Raw genomic sequence first — 19,329 nt, forward strand, 5'->3', positions numbered from 1 at the left:
TACTTGATAAATACAGGAGAGCGTGGTCTTCGTAAAGGAGAACTTTGCACTGGCACATATTCAAAATGACCAAGTGTAAACACTTCATCCAAAGAGAGGCTGACAAGGTGTAATAACACTTCTGACCTTGCCCTTGTCGAAGTAGTCGATGATGGTGTCGTAGAGGATTTCTTTGAGCTGCCGTTGGGTTTGGGACCCCTGGAACTCAAACTGTGGGCTGCACATATCATCCAACCACTGCAACGAAAGAAAAGGACACAAAATAAGACTAAGTCAGGAAGGGTAAAGACGAAAAGGGAGTTTGTTTTGGTGTCCTCTTCATTATGACATGGATTATTTTGATAAAATTCTGATGGTTTAATGATCAATATCAGGAGGAAAACCAAAACAAAAAAGCAGCTGCATAATTGCCTACTTATTTAGTCACTCATGATAATCATTCAAATAGCTGCGTTCACCTCATAAATTACAATTATGTTGTTAAAAATTACAACATGCGGCAAGCTACAGTCCATTATTTCCATATCTTGTCAATTGAGTGTGACAGGTGTGACACCAAAGATGAATGGACATTATAAAATACTTTATAGAGTTCAGCTGCTCTGATGTAATGATACTGGACAGAGACATAAAGTGAAAGGATTCTACGCTCCTGTCCTTCTCTTTGCCTCCCATAAAACAGAGGAAAAGACAAAAGAGGTCAAACACGGGACGCAGGCTTGCACGTGACAGCGCACGCACACACACACACACACACACACACACACACACACACACACACACTCGGAGCATCAATCCCACAAAGTGATACCGCCACCACGGCTGTAAACTAACCTCTGAGCTTTATCATTTGGAGGCCGGCAACGTAACAAGAATTATCTGCTTAAAAAAGAAAAAAAAGAAAAAAAAAAAACCCGGTGTTCAACTATTTCAATTTAACTTCACGCGCCTGTGTGTCTTTACCTTGAGCAGGCGGGAGTGGAGCAGAAGAGTGTACGCCGCCTCGGTGTAGTTTTCGCCCTCGAGGTGAAGGTCACGCAACTTGTAAAGGTACCTGAAAACAAACATGCTTACAAAGCAGCCCAGCAAAACAGGTCAATCAATTTAAAATGCTACTCATATATTATTCCACTAGATGACACTGTTGGGCAACTTGAAGCATTAATCAGCAGAAATTCAGTGTCATGACAAACCGCAGGAGCCATTTCTAACCATCTAATAATAATTACTAGTTTCATGAATAATAAGAATTAAATATTTTTTTAATTTTTATTATTGTTATTATTATTACTTATACATTTTCATTATAAATTACATAAATTAATCACCAGAATTTGAGTACGACATACTACAAGAGCCATTTCAAACCATCTAATAATAATTAATAATTTCATGAATAATAATTAAATATTTTTATGATTTATATTATTATTATTATTTATACATTTTTTATTATAAATTAATCACCAGATATTTTGTGTTTGACATACTACAGGAGCCATTTCCAACCATCTCACAGTAAATAATAATTTAATGAATAACAAAAATAACTAAATAAATTTTATTATTATAACTTATACATTTTCATTATAAATTATATAAAATAATCACCAGAAAATTTGTGTATGACATACAACTGGAGCCATTTCCAACCATCTAATAATCATTAATAATTTAATGAATAATAATAATTACACATTTTTTATAAGGTATATTATTAATATAACTTACACATTTTTCATTATAAATTATATAAATTAATCACCAGAAATGTTGTGTATGACTTACTACAGGAGCCATTTCAAACCATCTGAGCGCTTACAAAAAATTGAAAGGTAATTAAGGAGTTTTTTCAGACGCCTTTTTTTTTTCCTGCAAAACTATTACAGATGCTCTGGCAGATGCTTTGTGATCATGAATTGTTCTATAGGCCTGAAAAAAAATTTCAAAATCCCAACATTGGATTTTAAGCAAATCAGCTTTTACAGCTTTCTGTTTATTTATTAATTTCTCTGTTTATCGCTCTCCTTCTGTCTGGAAATAACATTTACCAAATGGCCGGAGGCTGGACTTTCTTGCTGAGGCATTAATGACAAAACAAGGAAGCCATAGCTGGCGGGTCTTTTTATAGGAACATTTCCTTGTCTGTGTTTGACAAGTTGAAATGTCTTCTATTTTTTTTATAACCCTACCTAAGCTAATTCTAACTCTTCCCTTTGACTTCATTTAAGAAAAGAAAAATATTTAGAGCGGAGCACAAGCGCACTTGGGAAAATAAAATCGTATATTTACGACTTGTAACGGAAGATCGCAATTTGGGAATTTATCTTTCGGATGGGTGTCGATTTAAAATGAATGCAAATATTATAGGCTGCGGTGGATTAATACGTGCTTGTGATGGTGAGAAAAATAGGAGCGTATTCTCAAGAGTAGACAGATGTCTCTGATTAACCACAGAGAGGAGCCGTGGAGATTACTAATTGTGTCTATGGGCCATCAGCAGAAATGCACAATGGGACATGACAGGATCAGAATTCCCTCTCTTGTTTTCACACCATCTTCCCGCATCTCTCCGCGGCTCTCTGCTTCCCACCCACCATGTCGCTCTCTCTCCCTGCTCTTCCTCTAGTCGGAACAAGGGCTGATCCCGTGGATTTTGACATTAATTCAGGGGGACGCATATAATCCCTTGTCAGATTATGAAGTCTCCGACAGGCGCACGCGCTCACGGGCGACATATGAAACGCCGGAACGGAGCGTGTGGCATGTATGTACCTGATATACATCCCCTCACGGTTGATGTCCTTGTAGAAGTTCTGCAAAAAAAGCACGTGAATTCAGGTTATTACTTGTTTCTGCGTCGGTTATGCGTTCGCCGCCGCGCGCGGAGGCGAAGTACGTCCGAACTCCGACTGCCAGTTATGTGGGAGGGTTTTATTTTCTCCGTGTGGCGCCGGTGTATTGGCGTGCGTGACCATTTATTGGCTAAGCAGCACAAACTCCCAGTTTAATGAAATTTAATGACGTCTATAGAGGACGGCGAAGTGGAACGCTCTGATGTAACCCCATATCCAGTCGTCAGCGGGGGACACACGCGGTTAATACACACAGATATTCTTACGGCCTCAAAAGTGCTGCACGTGGGAGGAAATAGTGCAATCTGAGTGAATTTCCTGGTGAAACATTCACACCTTTCCGTGTCATTTCGCAAAGAAATCACACGCGTCTTCATTTCTAACATGATTTCCTGTTTTCCAACACGACTGAGGGTTTTTTTTTTTTTTTTTTTAAGCACGGCTGAGCTTCACGCGCCGCGCTTTTCGAACATCGGTGCAAAAATAATAATCGTCGCCCGTGTAATCGTATCCTTCGTCGCGACGCGGCGGCAAACTGGCGGCTGTTAGTTTGCCGAGGTGACTGCGGCCTGACCTCTCGGTGAGAGTGTGTGTGTGTGTGTGTGCGCGCGCTCTTTGGTGTGCAAATACGCGTCTCTGTGGAAATACGTCGACGTGTGGAAGCTCAAGAAATATTCGTGTCGTTGTTAATTTGTCTCCATGTGTACTGGCTGAGTCAAGTTACCCCAGAGGGTAGGGATCAGGAAGTGCCCCGGTGCCTGCTATCATGCAGAAAGGATTTTTTTTTTTTTTTCTTTTTAGCCGGCCAGGGAAATAAAAGAGAATATCTACTTGGCACCTGCCTCACGCAGCAAGCTTTAACACCTCCGGCGTGATCCTTTATATCTTTCTTAAGACGACGTGACCATCGTTCAGCTTCTCGTTAAAAAGTTCCCGCTCAATTTTTTTGAAAAATCAAATCGAAACAAAGACGGCGATGAGCGTAAAAAGATGTTTACCAGGTGGCAAATCCGTTACTGGATCTAAGAAAGCTGTGGAAGAGTCCTGATGAAAACATCGCAGAAAGAAAAGGACGCGAAACAAAAGACGGGAGATGATGCAACCCTCTGCACACAGCTGGAGCGCAGACGGCTGGTGTTCGCTTTCATTTAGATCAATCGGCGGACAAATAAAATGTGGAAAAGGAACACAAAGAACTTGGCACGAGCCTCAAAAGACGAAATTAGCCATCTCATTAGTCTCCTATTACACCACTTTTTTTTTTCTGCATTAATAATTCGCTAATTAAAAGACACTGCTGACGTGTGTGTGTTTCTGACATTAACCACTACGGCGTGCCGCGAAAGATCAATGTTGCTAATGGCGTGTTTGTTTTTCCGGGCTTGCAATATTCGATAAAGGGAAGAGTTTAAGCCGATGTTAACATCAACTTAAAATCATAAAATCAACATTAAAATATGTAAAACGTGCTACCACTTGGAATTACGTTCTCTTGATTTATCGCTCTTTAGCGCCCTTTTTGCAGTATTTGACTTTTTTTTTTTTTCTGGATGAAATTACCGTAATCTGACCTAAAAACAGTCAAAGTTAAACTGAAATTTATTTTATAAAATAGATAAAATACGAGATCTCCTTTGCTAAACTCTCGCTCCTCGTATTTACGCGAGATCTCATATGGAATAAAATTGGCTTCCTCCCAAATTCTGGTATCGACCCCGAGCCGTAGCAGGAAAATGCTGACTATTGCTGAAAATATAAAACTTCTCAATATGTTAAAGGAAGGCAGACGTTTTGCTGAAGTTGGCCGCTATTACAGCGTTCACGAATCTACAGTTCGTTACATTAAGAAATACAAGGAAGACCGCGACCTTAAGCTTCAGTAAAACACGTGCTGACGAGACGAAATGCATTTTGTCTACTTTCTTTTTACTTTACATTTAATATGATTTTTAATTTCCTCATTTACTGTACTATACTACAATTTTCTACTGTATTATCTCTATTGTATGTTCAATTTTTCAATGTTTATTGTGCGTTACAATCACCCAAAAGTGTTTAATGTACTGTATAAGAGCGTAGGAAGTGTAATCCAGTCGATGGTGGGTTGATAAAAGTTTTTGCAGGAGGTTCGTTAAGGGTAAATGTATATCTGTAAAATAGCATTAAAATGATAAAGTCTCTACTTTTTCACTTTTTCGCGGGAGTTCCGAGATCCCCCTGTGCAAAAAAGTGATGGGTACACTGTCATTTTGTTTTATTGTATGAACACATTAAGATAAAGTTATTTTGAAGCCATTAGCTGATGGCTATATAACTCTTTGTAACGAATGTAACATTTAAATTTGCCACCATTTATAAAATGTGCCACGGCTAACATTAAATACTTTGTATATGCATTCGGTAATGAAGAAAAAACATTAATAATGGTTGGTAAATTTTTAAATGTTAATCCGTTTTTAACATTTACCAATGTTTAATAGTACAAAAATGACACTAAAATACATTTTGAAGTTCGTGCAAAACTAACACTTAATGCACTGTAAAGCTATACGCTGTCGGTGGCTGTATTTCTACAGGAAAAAAAGCGCCTTTTCCCCATTTGACGGGAACGTCGTCGTCTTCTACGTTCAAGTCTGGGACATCAAAAGTCTGAGACCGTAAATGCAGAGACAAGAACGTTTCCTTTAAGTGATACGAAAAGTCGCACTTACGAGAAGATTGACGGTGCAGCTCATGCGGTTGTTGCGGCTGTCGTCGCCCATCACGGTTCGGTAGTCGAGCAGTCGAATGAGGAGCACCTTCACCAGGCCGACAAAGTGCTGCACCTGGGGTTTCAGAGCCGCTTTCTCGGCCGCGCAGTCCAGCAGGCTGGAGTAAAGGTTTCCAGAAGTTAACGTTTCCGGCGAACGGATCGTCACGCCAACAACCCCGGGCGCGAGTGCCGCGAATCTGCTGAGCTTTACCGATGGGGTTCGGCGTGCCAGAGCGTGCCAAATATTGGAACGGCGAAGTTTAATGAAAGCAAAGCGAATAAGCAGTGATGTTTTATCAGCTGTGGATGGGATATGCGACGAAAACGAACACCCTACATGGTTTCCAGGAGCTGCATGTATCTTTCGTCCCCTCCTCCACCCTCCACCTCGTGATCCAACTTCAGGATGATCTCGTTCTCGAACTGCGGACCGAAAGATTCGACAGAGGGACGGGGAAGAGACGGCAAAAAAAGAATCAATCGTGCCGACAGAATGAAGTCGTCTTTTCTTTTACTTTTTTTTTTTAACTGCAATGGTCACTTAACAGCTATGCGGTGTGTGTATACGTCTTTGTCAAAAAAAAAAAAAAAAAAAAAAACTCACTGACCCAAGCTTACTGTTCTGTATATTTCCTGTGCATCTTGTATTTGCAAGTGTTATTTGCAGTCCCTATGTCCTCTATTGTAAGTCGCTTTGGATAAAAGCGTCTGCCAAATGTAATGTAATGCAATGTTGCAGGAAATCAATGGTGGATCTCACGCCGTGTTAAATTTCTAATCTGATACACGTTATCAATGCGCATCAATCTTTTTAATACTTTGTATGGTCACATACCTGCGCTATATTCACGTGACTTGCCGTGTGTGTGTGTGTGTGTGTAAATACCTTAAGGAAGTTTCCAGAGTGTGCATGTTCGCAGGTGATCATGTCAAAAAAGATGGGAATGGTGGCCCTTCTCAACTCTTCCTCGGGTATCAGCGTCATCTCCAGGATTGGACCCACCATGCCGGGAATGAAACAGATCTTATGGCTGCCTAAAAGAAACCAAAAAAAAAAAAAAAAAAATGAGGCTGGAAAATCTTATTTGATCCCTCTGACCCTGAATACACCCTTCCGCTTTCTGGCAGATTCGTGTTTGTAAAACGCTGCCGCGAAGCCGCGGGGACAGCAAATCCACGCCTTACCTAGTTTGTACCAAATGTCGCGTATAGCAAAGCCAATAAGTCTTCTCATATCTCCATATCTGAAATAAACAGAGCAGTGGGGAGAGCTTTTAAAGAGGGCACAGACGTATGAATCAACCGCTTTCTAGAGAAACGATGATCGATATCCCCGTTTTCGCGCTCAGAAACCGACCGGCCCGGCGGGAGCCGCAATACTGCGCTAATCTTTTCACGGCATGGAGTAAATTGAATGTCTATCTACAGGCAACACACCGTCTCTTAATCGATGTCAGAGGTGTAAACAGTGATGCAGATTCCAAAATAGGTCACAAATCACTGAGTGTTTCATTAGAGCGGGGAGAGTCGGCGTGCTAAATAAAGAAATTATATGGCCCTTCACTCACTTGGCCAGGATCTTGTTCCTCTTGGTTGGTGAGAAATGCTGAAGCTGCAGAGACTCTTGGGTAATAAACGCAACTGCCAGGTGGAAGTAGTTATTCCACAACTAGACGAGGGAGAAGCAGATGACGGTTGATTCGAAAATACAGTGGACCCTCGATACTTCGCCGTTTGGCTTTGGCGCCCTCGCTACTTCGCGGATGTTTTTTTTGTAATTCGGTGGTCACGATTTATCGTCTTTTTAGTGTGTTTTTTTTGCAGTATTTGAATATATTCTAGCTATATTGTAGCCTAGGAAGAGAAAAAAAACTGTAAAAAATATTGTAGAAATTAAATTAAAAATTCTTTGGCAAACAAAAATACCGAGCATCACAAAATGTCAATGGTGAGTACCCCATATAATGATTTATCAAAAATATAAAACATGATTTCTTTCCATAAATAATTTCTATTTACATTTAACAGCATTTTTACTCATTTACTGTACAGTTTCTATCGTATTTCAATATTTATTGTACATTACAATTATCCAAACGTGTTTAATGTACTGTATAAGAGTGGTGGAAGCGTAATCCAGTCGATGGTGGTTTGCTTACAGTTTGCGGGAGCTTCGTTGAGGGTTAATATATCTATAAATACCATCAAAATTATCCCGTCTCTACATCGCCGAAATTCAATTTTTGCAGGGGGTCTTGGAACGTAACTCCAGGGTCGACTGTATTATGTAAAGGAATAGTCTCAAAATAGAGGCACATGCTAATATATCAGGAATAGAATTAAAATTTGTGGGATAATGGCAGGATAGTTCAACCAATTCAGGTTAAAAATTAAAAAGTACAAAATAAAAAAATAAAAAAAAAGATAGAAAAAAAATAAACAAAATAAAAATTAAATACATTGAATGTATCCCTGGTTAAAGCGTAATTATAATTCATTTCGAATCAAAAACAGCTCGGCTGCTCATATGTATTGGAGTGGCGCACTCAGAAAACGTGCACGAGGACCTCCAGGGAAAGGAATCTCAATTTACTCATCGACTCCATGCATCTCTGGAAAGAGGGAAATAGGTTTTGTCCCCTCTGAGCCACCACGGTCGAGTCAATTGGTCCTACAGATAATATATGAGTGAATTAAATGTTGCACACCGCTGTCGGTGTGTCACGCTAAGTTTAGCCCGTGCTGATTAGAGTCTGACACTCGGTCACGCGGTGATACAAATGAGCAAGAATCATGTTTTCCGTTTTCCCACTTTTTACTGCTTGTTAGAGCACAAGCTGTCACGAGTACTTCAGAGAGTCTGCAGAGGCTGGATTTAAGACAGCACACCTTGACTTTGCTCTTGTTATAATGAAAAGAAACATGTCCTTTTCCATTCAGGGTTTCCCATGCAGTCCCCCAGATTGTTCTAAAGGATGATGCCAAAAAGAAGTTTCTAGCCAAAGTACTTGGAGGACTGAGGTTTCTCTGCAACATTACATCACTAATGTGAGAACGCACACAGGAATATATCAGTTCTTTGCATAAAAGATAAATGCATTTCCTCACAATTAAAAACAAACACTCGAGCATCAACAAGCGACTTAAGGAAAAACCAGGTGTTTTCGCTCAGAGTTCTTCTATTAATTGCACATAAAATGACCACAGTAAACTGGCTCAAACCCCACCCACCTACCCTAGACCAGTGGCGTCAGAGACTTAAGGATGTAAACTGCATGGAACGCATAACAGCAAACTTACGACTTCAGACAGACCTATATCTTGACAAATGGGCACCCATTAAAAAATATTTGGAGAGTTGAAGATATTATGTCTATTTGACTGAGTTAGATGTTTTTTTTTTTTGTTTGTTTTTTTAGTTTTATTTTATTTTTCGCTTGCTATTGAGGAAATAAGTGACCTATAAAGAATATTGTATAATGTGTATCTTGTTATGAGGTTTTGTAAGAATGTGTGTGACTCTGTTAAGGAACCTATTCTAATAAATGTTCAAAAAAAAAAAAACACTCGAGCATAGTACTTCAATATATTTTGCATTTATCTTTCCCCACACATAATCTAGTAACCTAAAGTTCATTGGTTAAAATAAATAAGTACAGTATATATAAATATACATAGTTGTATTGATTCAAATATGGAAGTTTTATAATTCAGTATACAGATTTCTTTATCTTTTAACATTTTTTGCATTTATATAGAGCTGTATTGGTTAGAGATACAGTGGCTTGCGCAAAAATGAATTTGCTAGTGAATTTTTGCATTTCTTTAGGATTAAGAGGTGATAGCTACTTTAAAAAAAAAATAGGAATTTAATTATTTTCAATTTTTGAAAAAAAAAAAAAAAAAATCAGTTATGATCAACAAATACTCACCTGTTCTTCAAAGTCGTCATTACTGAGAAACTTTTTATTCATTGTGTCAGCGTAAGTATTTATGGCTCTCAAGAAAACCCTGATTGACAAAAAAAAAAAAAAACACATTTGTTAAGCACAAAGAGAAATAAATGCTAGAATTGATATCATGCAAATATATCAAGATATTAGACTTTCTCTTTTGGATCACCTTAAAGAAAAAACGGTAAAAGTACTTTACTTTATTATACCATTTCATAATAAACTACACATTGACATTGGCTTCGGAGCGATTCGGGGTCTTCCTTGAGTATATTTTGGCATTAAGTGATCAAATCCAATAACCGTCCTTCCTTTCTGATTGTCTATTATACCAGCTGAGCCAACGCCAAAGAATAAAACCATCAGGCACTCTACAAAAAAAAAAAAAAGGAAAATATTGATTTTTTTTTTTTTTCAATATCATTTTTGACACTGCCATTTCAGAGAGGACCGAAATAGCACTTCACACTCAACACCGGCCTTTGGGATCAATCAAAATGATCGACGCGACTCGTGCAGGTATGCAAGTGAACTGCAACGACATGCAGTATGGTAGTATGCACCGGTATCTGTTTTGATTTTGTTCCATTTGCCATCTATTTCCATATCTTGTCGCTAACTCCATTAATGAATTCCCTGTGTGACCTTCTGTTTTAATCCCTACGTCTCTTCCTTGACCAGGCGTCACTTTTTTTCCCTCGCTCACTCTCCTTCTTACATATTTGTATATTCCCTGATGGTGTCAGTAACGAGACATGGCTCGAATCTCCCTCACGCTTGTGGCCTCAAAATATGCGCATGACCTTTTCTGCTGCACTGGCATAATCACACACACACACACACACACTCAAGAACACATCGTGCGATATCACATCCTCTCTAGCTCATCCGAGACCTATCCTGTTTCAGGTTTGTGAATATCGAGAGAATCGGCGGATAATAAAAAGAACAACCTCAAACGTTATGGATTCACGAACAGGTGAGACGCATTTTTTCTGACCACAGACTCAAAAGTGTGTGTGTGTGTGTGTGTGTGTGTGTGTTTGCAGAATTATACCTGTTTTGCACCATGATCATGGTCATCCAGTCAGAGGGATAAACATGTTTTCCTATCAGATCCTTGAACAATAGGAAAGACTCCATCAGAAAGTCCTGCAAGGAAATGCACAAAGATAAGTGTGACTTTATTTACAGTATGTGCACAAAAACAGTACATTGGCGGACCAGGCCGTCCCCGTGCCTCGTGCACATACCACTAGATCCGAGGTTCCACTGAAGGTTTCTATATAGCTAGAATAGTGACAATCATCCATCTGACTGAGGATCGCTGTCATACAGGCCACCACCCGGGACTGCAAGGGATAAAGTGAAGACAGTCATTACATTTTTTCCAGCATGAATACATTTTTTTTTCCCCCAAGTCAAGCAAATTCAGGAAACTTGAGAACGAAAAAAACGCAAGCCACCGTGCAAGAACTGAAAAGAGCACTTTGGACCATTTGCAGAGTTTGGTAATTAAATCCAAGATCCGTGGCAAAGTTCAAACAGCGGCATCATTATATCATACAGCTTTGTGGCTAGAGGACCGGAATGATAGGCAGAGACTCCGAACAAAGACAATTGCCATGATGATATGTTTAAAGATAGTGTAATCAACAACGAGCCATTGCCATACCGCTATTCCAAAATTAGCATAATTACAACAAACAAACAGAATCATTGCCGGGAGACTTGGCAGCCTCTACGGTCTGACCATTATAATTTACATCGAGGCTCACAGCCAGCAGACCTTAGAAACAATGACACATAGACCCGAACTAAAAGAGCCCCCGCGGTCAGAAATGTACTTTGCTTCCTATTTCTACCGCTGGACACCGGAGCTTCAGTGGAGGATGATGCATGTCCGGAGTTTGACAAAAGAAATCTGTTTTTAAATTCATAGGTTGACTGTGAATTGTAGCTCTACCCAGTCAAGTGGCTTTGCAAGCATTTTCAGAATCAGAAAAAAAAAAGAAAACTTTATTTGTCCCTGAGGGCTAATTGGGGGGCACATGGGGTAACAGCATCAAATTGTGAACATCAAAGAAAAACTGGAAAAAAAAAAAAAAAGATAAAAAAAAAAGAAAATTATAAAGAAATAGATGTGTGACATCTTGGTTTGCCAGAATGTTAAAATCCGTTGGATGAAGTAGGTTCTGAAGTACCATTTTTGTTGGAAAAGCTGGATTAACCCCCCTCCCCAAAAAAATAAGACAAAATATAAGAAATGCAGTGTATATGTAAAAACAGTTATTATAACCAATTTCACCCCAAAGTGATGGTTGCATTTACTGAACCTGTTTGGAAACACAAAAATCCTTTCAATTTATGCATGCACATCAACTGCTGACATTACTTTGAGCAATGCTATTCCTAGATCTCAGTTCTACCACAAACAATTCCAAAATAACAACTTAACATGAAAAATAGGCCCTTCCTTGGGAATATTTATTGGTAACGTTTAAATATGGTGGTTTCCCATTTGTTATTTTTCTCCTCTGCTATCTTCTTTTTGATTGCTCGATCTATATGTTAACAAGGAGACACTCTTGTAAAAGAAAACAGAATGGGTCTGAAATGTGACAGCTAATGGACACATAGAACCATACCGACTGTGCATGAAAATGAGGAAGCCGCCCGACAGAGCAAATATTCGACCGCTTCTCGTATTCTCGATAGATTTGCCTGAACAAGCCAGATCTGCAGCGGACGGCGTTATGGAATTTCATTTTGCTCGGCTCTTTTTCTATGAGGTTTTGACGGAACTGTTTTGGCCCCCAAGGTTTTATCAAGTACGGTCCAAATATGTCTATTTCCCAGTGTACGAGCCACGATATATCATGGTCAGGAGTGACAATGAACGGTAATCCACATGGCGGACCACCCTTTTTCAAAAGAACAAAGAACTTTCAGAGAACAGGAGGCTGCGTACTTGTGCATTGCAAAAGCCTTAGGTTTTTCAAGCAAATGAAATACCCTCCTTGTGTAAAGTGGACATTATGATGCACAGAAGCATGCAAGAGTGGTGCAAGACATGTAGGACAGTGGTGAGATGTGCCATATTTGGAGTTCAAGGTGGAGTGGCAGAGAAGTGCTGTATGCTAGACTGGTGCAGGACTTGTATGCTAGCTGTGAGACAGTGGCGAGGTGTGCTGTAGGTGTGACAGAAGTTCAAGGTGGAGGTGGAACTTCATCGGGGATCAGTTCTTAGCAGACAGGCTGGGATATGAAGTTAAACAGGAATAGCAATGAACTCTCATGTTTGCAGATGACATTGTGATCTGTAGTGAGAACAAGGAGAAGGTGGAGGATTTGAAGTACTTGGGGACATTACTCCAGAGTAATGGAGAGTGTGGAAAAAAGGTGGAACAGGTGGAGAAAAGTGAGAAGAGGATGAAGAATAAAGGTTAGATGGAGGTGGCCGATTCGCAGTGGCAACGCCGGAAGGGAACAGCCAAATGAAAAAGATCCACTCTGGGGATTAAATGGTGATTTTTGACACTAATTTCCAGAGGAGTCGCTGTGGGGCAGTGAAAAATTGATATTTCTGTGGTCAGAAAACCTGTCTAAGGTCAGGAAATAGACGAACCAACACCTGACTTCTGTGGCGGCGGAAGATGGTTCATCGATTTCCTTTTCCAATAATGACTTTGCAGTTCGAAAATCAAGTAGGTCTTTTTTTTTTTTTTGTGAGGCTGTTTGACAATTCAAGACGACACGCTCCGCGCACGACGACATTACGACTTGGTGGACGAGTACAAGCACCTGGGCGTCCACGTAGACTAAAAACACAAATGCCGTATACAAAAAAGGTCAGATCCGCCTGCTCTATCTCAGGAGATTCAGGTCTTTCAACATTTGATAGCGATGCTGCAGTTGTTTTATTACACAGCGGCGTCCAGCGTCATTGTCTACGCTGTAGCATGCTGGGGCGGTCGGCTGAACGCGGCTCATCAGGAAGGCCGGAATTGGACTTTTTCTTGGACAAGAGGATGTAACAAAGGAGCACCACAAAACGCTTTCTTACTTGTGGCCATATATAAAATCACATTTCAGGTGAATGTATGTAATGTTGGAACCTTCCTGCGGAAGAATTTCTTCCGGGATCGAAAAAGTTCTATTCTCTGACGACGAATGTGACAGAACTTTCGCAAAATGGCACCTTTAATAAAAATGCATCTTTTCCCAGATTGTCGGGACAGACTGTCTCTGTTACACGTCACCGGTAGATGCCTACAGAAAGGTGGCAGATGTTCAAGAACGAGCCCTTCATTAGGGCTTGGCTGAAATTACCTTTCGGTGTCTGAGGAAAGAATATGTCATCGTAAGACGGGGATGATGAATGGCTAATTGAAGATGAATGTCATCTAATGTGGTGAGCGCTTTCATCAGCTCACAAAGGGGGGAGTTTGTGTTTGTCCTCGCGTGTATTCTAATCAGCAGTTGTGATTTCTTCAATCACATATACTGAATAAAACATGGTCTCTGTATTCTTTTAGAGAAGAATTGTCTGGCTGAGGATGAGTGTGTGTATGGTGTTCTTCTTGAGATAGAGAATGGCAATACACGGCAAATTCGTCACACACACACACACACGTTTGGTTGAGCTGACTTCATGTTATCTGGAAAAGTCTCTGTTTGAGGAAGAACGAACCCTGGATGCATAAAACATGTCAGAAGCAAGAGTTCCTCACTGATTAAAATTTTAGCAGGTTCGTATTTGGAGAGTTTAATTAAAAAAAAAAAAAAGATGAATTTCTAATTGCAGATAAAATAAGGAGAAAGGTCTGATGACAAAAATTGGACCTTTTAAAAGTGAAAAAAAAAAACAGTGTTGAGGTCCAAGTGATTGAATCTCACTCCTTGAAACACACACACACACACACACACACACACACACACACACACACACACACACACACACACACACACACACACACACACACACACACACACACACACACACACACACACACACACACACACACACACACACACACACACACACACACACACACACACACACACTTATAAATCCCTCATCCCGAACAATTTACATTCCTTTCTGGTGCCACGCTCACTGTTTGTTTGTGTCTGTGTGTTTGTGTTTGTGAGTATAGGTCACATGACATACTGCTCTAATTCAGCATAATGGTCTTCTCTGAGGACTTACGCTCCCAATCTTCTTTGACACCACACACACACACACACACACACACACAGGCGTAAGACTGTGTGTGTGAGACAGACAGGGAGGAGACAGAGAGACGAGGGCAAAAGCCTTATGCAACATTGAAGAGATTACTGACAAAACAGGACACAAATGCTTGTGAGTTCTGGGACTTCTCCTCTTTTCCTCCTCTTCTCTCTATCCCCTTTCTATCCATTCATCTACTCTGTCTGATCTCCCTCTAGCCAATCTTGTGAATAATGGATAAGCACCTATAATTTCCCCATTGTGGAAAAATTGTAAAAATGCACCAACGTGGCAAGAAACAGACCTGAAAATATGTCTTGGAGGCAGAAGCTCGGCTGTCAATCAGAGGAAAGGGATGATATCAGTTTCAAAAGAAACAGGTCTAGACAAGACTTTTAAAAGAGTAGCAAAACGTCTTTGTACGTCATCTCGTCTTCCGCTGCTCTAATTAATGTCTCTTTCACATCTGCAGTCTATGATCTGTTGTAGGTCAAGCCAGCTCGGTCCATAAAAAGTCTTTCGTTTCCAGTTATTGTTAAATGCCACTGGAAATTCCAAAATCAAATGAGGGAGGATGGATCGTGTTGCCCGGGCAACTTGATCTGACAATGCCACACTTAGTTGAGGCATGAAATAAAAAAATAAATAAATAATTAAATTGAATTATAATAAATAGACAAATAAAAAAAATAAAATGAACATTAAAAAAAAAAAAAAAAAAAAAAATTAAAAAGGGGGGGGGGGGGGGGGGACTCCAATCGTTTTTGGAACCGAACAATGGCGAGTTTCCCGGCTCCTCCTAACCAGTCAAAGTGCTGTTGAGCAAGACACTGAAGCACTAAGTGTTTCCCTGCCGCCGCTAGACGGCTGCCAACTTCTCATGGTTCATCCATGATGGGTTAAATGCATGAGTAATTTCCCGTAAGGGATTAATAAAGTATAATAAAAAGGTAAACGCCGATCCCAACGGAGAAGCTGCGGTCCATATTGGTGAAAAGGTTAATTCTGGTCCTGACAGAAAGACGCCATTAAATAATTATACTACACACACACTGCAGTGTAGCTGGCTGGTAAGACCGAATGTACATGGGTTAATATAGACAGGGGGCCAATCCTGATCCTGTTATGATGAGAACTGGATCACACAGCAATGGGAGACGGTGTATCTTTTTTTTTTGTGTGTTTCCGTTTCATCACATGGATTCCCTGGAGCGTATGCATCGTTTACTCGGCGAAGACGTTGCATCACCTCGGCGAGACCGTAAGCCGACGGAGGCACTGCAGTTCGAGGGGCGACGCATTGCTGTGGAAGCCGTTCATGTGGATGTCACTTTGACATGTACTTCCAATCTCAGTGTAGATGCAGATGAAGTACGCCCCTTCGCGGAAACAATATCCTCTAATGGTAGCACGCTAATGCAACTGTAATCGTGTTTCTGAAATAAATTGAGGGGCCCAACGGTTAGATTTGAGGAATAAAACATTTAAAGTATCCGCTGCTGACGTATTGGTCCTGGATGCAATATCACACCTTCAAAGTGCAGTGGATTCTGTGCTCTAACAGGCTACAGCAGTTCTGCCAGCAGAAATGGGGCCTACTGGATGTAAGGGAGGCAAATGATGGTATAAAACAGCAGAACTATAAACTAGGTCACCATTTCATCAGCAAATACAAAGTGTCTTGAAAAGAAAAAAAAAAATGAGAAGATCATTTTGAAGATGGCCGTAGCCAATTTTGCCTGGCTGCTATGTTTAGATTTTCACAAGCTAAACTGGGCCCAGGACCAAAGCTCACCCAAAGATAGTCCTTACCTACATGTCCATCTCTTCCAAGCCAGTCATAAAACTGTTTTATTGGCAGAGCTAGAAGTCCAACAGACATCCAAGGCATTGTAAATCGCATCCCAGATTCCAAGGACCGGGGACAATCTCTCCTGCCTTCTGAAGCCAAAACTGTGGAACTACATAAAATCATAGTTTAACAGCATCATCAATAAGCTAAGTCAATACTCCAAGGATAATAAGAACAAACTCGAGTTGTTGTTTTTTTTCCCCTTTCTTTTCTTGTCTTTCTAACTTGTTCATGTATTTATTTTATTTAACTAACTTTCTAGCGGTCTAATATGAATCATGTTTTAGATGCACGTCGTTCCTTAAAGTCTTACGTCGGGAATGAGTTGAAAGACTGGTTTCCTCCTCGGATTTTTCAAACAATATCGGACTCACATCAATCAGTCTTCTGCCGCTTATCCTGCACGGGACGCTCGTTCATTCGGGGCAATTTTCCCAACTTTTTCCAATTAATCTTGTATGTTTCTGTCCAAAAACATGCAAACACCACTTGTTGGAATCAAACCAGAGTCCTTCGTGCTGTGAGGCCGAAGTGCTTACCACTGCACCGGCCATATCGGAGGGCCAATCAGTTTTATTTTGGTAAATCAAAAACAACGAAGAAGTTTGTCACAAAATGAAAAAATGTACCATTTTTATACACATAGGTACAAACATGCGTATGACACTACATACATACTAACACTGCCACGTCTGCTCATATTTTTTGCGCCAATGACCTTGAGGTTTAAGATATACATTTTCCAATTTTCGAAGTTTAATGGACTTGAGTTTTTTTACTGGAAACTTTAGATTCTCGTAGAAGACCTCATTAACCCCAGAAGATGCTTAATGAGGTAAACAGATAAACATGATCGTTGCTATTAAGGATTATGAACACGATATTTACCCAAAAAACGGGCAGTGGGATCTAGTAGCTGGTAAGTTAAGTCATTAAGTTGTAGGGTTTATTCTAAAATACAGGTTTCTGACATTTTTCAAAATAACTGCCACATAAAAACCTTCATAATTTCGATCTATTTCTGTTGTTTCCTGATGCTTTTTAAATTGCAATTTTTTTCATTTATTTATTTATTTATTTTTTATTACTTAATAAATCGGTAGACAAAAGCAATTTGATCAATCAAACACAACACTAAATGATTCCCTGTCATAATCACAGGATGATAACATCAGCTAATTCGAATAACTGCATGGTAGATCGACCTGCCTTGAGCGTTTGCATTCTTTATCACTACACCTTTATACGTTTTTAATCTTTTCTTCCATCTTCTGTAGCTATTTCTGTATCTAGACCAGGTGAGACATAAGATGTGTGTGTGCTTCTCTGGTCAGTGATTCTTCTGATAGCATCCAAAAAAAAAAAATATATATATATATACACTGCTCAAAAAAATAAAGGGAACACTTAAAAAACACATCCTAGATCTAAATGAATGAAATATTCTTATGAAATACTTTGCTCTTTACACAGTTGAATGTGCTGACAACAAAATCACACAAAAATGATCAATGGAAATCAATTGTATCAACCCATGGAGGTCTGGATTAGGAATCACACTCAAAATTAAAGTGTAAAAACAAACTCCAGGCTGATCCAACTTTGATGTAATGTCCTTAAAACAAGTCAAAATGAATCTGTGTTGCTTCCTGAGTGGACACTACGATTTCACAGAAGTGTGATTGACTTGGAGTTACATTGTGTTGTTCAAGTGTTCCTTTTATTTTTTTGAGCAGTATATATATATATATATATATATATATATATATATCACAGTCTAACTGGAGAACCGCAGGGTTTCACAACATTAAAGTTACATGCATGTGTGATCCCCCCTTCTTATTACACAAAAAAAGAAACACAAGTTCTTTCAATTTCCCGTGTGTGCATGTGACACAAAGTCAACTGGAAAGACATTCGATGGAATAATAATAAAAAAAAAAAAAAAATCAATATTCACTGAGAAATCATTGTCAATCTGGTTATCTGAGGTGGTGGTGGGTCCAAGGGGATATTAAAATGATTCAAATGGATATATAATCACAAATTTACAGGCGTAAAAGAACCAGTCAAAATCTTGAATTTCTTGTCTTGAGGACATTTCTTCCCTAATTCGAGAGTTTGATTGGACTATGTGGAGTTTTCCGGTCCCCAAACCCTGGTAGTTGCCCATGACCAGTCAAGTCCCGATAAGATTTTAACAAGAATTAACCATGACCTGGATGACTGGCAACCTCCAGCAAAACTTCTTCTTCAAAGATGTATCCCGGAGTCAATGCATGGTTAAGGTTCTTCAAATACTGCCTCTCACATCACTTACATCTCTTTCTATACTGTTAAAACAGATCTCTATTGATTGGCTGGTCTAACAAAGAAAAAGAAAATGCTAACAAACAAAAAAAAAAGAAAAAAAAAAAAGGAAAAAAAACTAAATAAAAAGAAAAAAAAATTCTCTAACTCATAAATCAGAACTTTATCTACATCCTTTCAAATATGATGAATGGGGAAGTTGATTTATAAAAATTAAATTGTCCACCATGCACAAAAACAAAAAAAAAAAAAAAAAAGGCTGGCCCTTTGTGATCGAGGTCAGCGGTCCCCAAACTTTTTTGTACCAAATAATAAAAGCGTTTGCCTTTTGTCTTTTTGTATATTTATCTGAATACAATGACCACTCTATA

The 19,329-nt window shown here is 39.5% G+C and overlaps 1 protein-coding gene across 3 annotated transcripts in view; it reads right to left on the reverse strand.

Moving 5' to 3' along the window:
* dock2 (dedicator of cytokinesis 2) overlaps positions 1–19,329 on the reverse strand; it is a 130,241-nt gene that overhangs the window by 18,684 nt on the left and 92,228 nt on the right. For all 3 annotated transcript variants that reach the window (XM_086157748.1, XM_086157745.1, XM_086157747.1), the window contains 11 exons: positions 10,814–10,912; positions 10,618–10,712; positions 9,540–9,618; positions 7,176–7,276; positions 6,793–6,851; positions 6,494–6,642; positions 5,945–6,030; positions 5,567–5,723; positions 2,776–2,816; positions 964–1,054; positions 127–237 (listed from right to left, as the gene is read on the reverse strand). In XM_086157748.1, coding sequence (XP_086013874.1) covers positions 127–237; positions 964–1,054; positions 2,776–2,816; positions 5,567–5,723; positions 5,945–6,030; positions 6,494–6,642; positions 6,793–6,851; positions 7,176–7,276; positions 9,540–9,618; positions 10,618–10,712; positions 10,814–10,912 — 1,068 coding nt within the window. The remainder of the gene's footprint in view (positions 1–126; positions 238–963; positions 1,055–2,775; positions 2,817–5,566; positions 5,724–5,944; positions 6,031–6,493; positions 6,643–6,792; positions 6,852–7,175; positions 7,277–9,539; positions 9,619–10,617; positions 10,713–10,813; positions 10,913–19,329) is intronic.

Source organism: Fistularia commersonii, chromosome 13 (assembly GCF_037954325.1).
Source record: "Fistularia commersonii isolate RoL2024-O1a breed Wild chromosome 13, RoL_Fcom_v1.0, whole genome shotgun sequence".
NCBI lineage: Eukaryota > Metazoa > Chordata > Actinopteri > Syngnathiformes > Fistulariidae > Fistularia > Fistularia commersonii.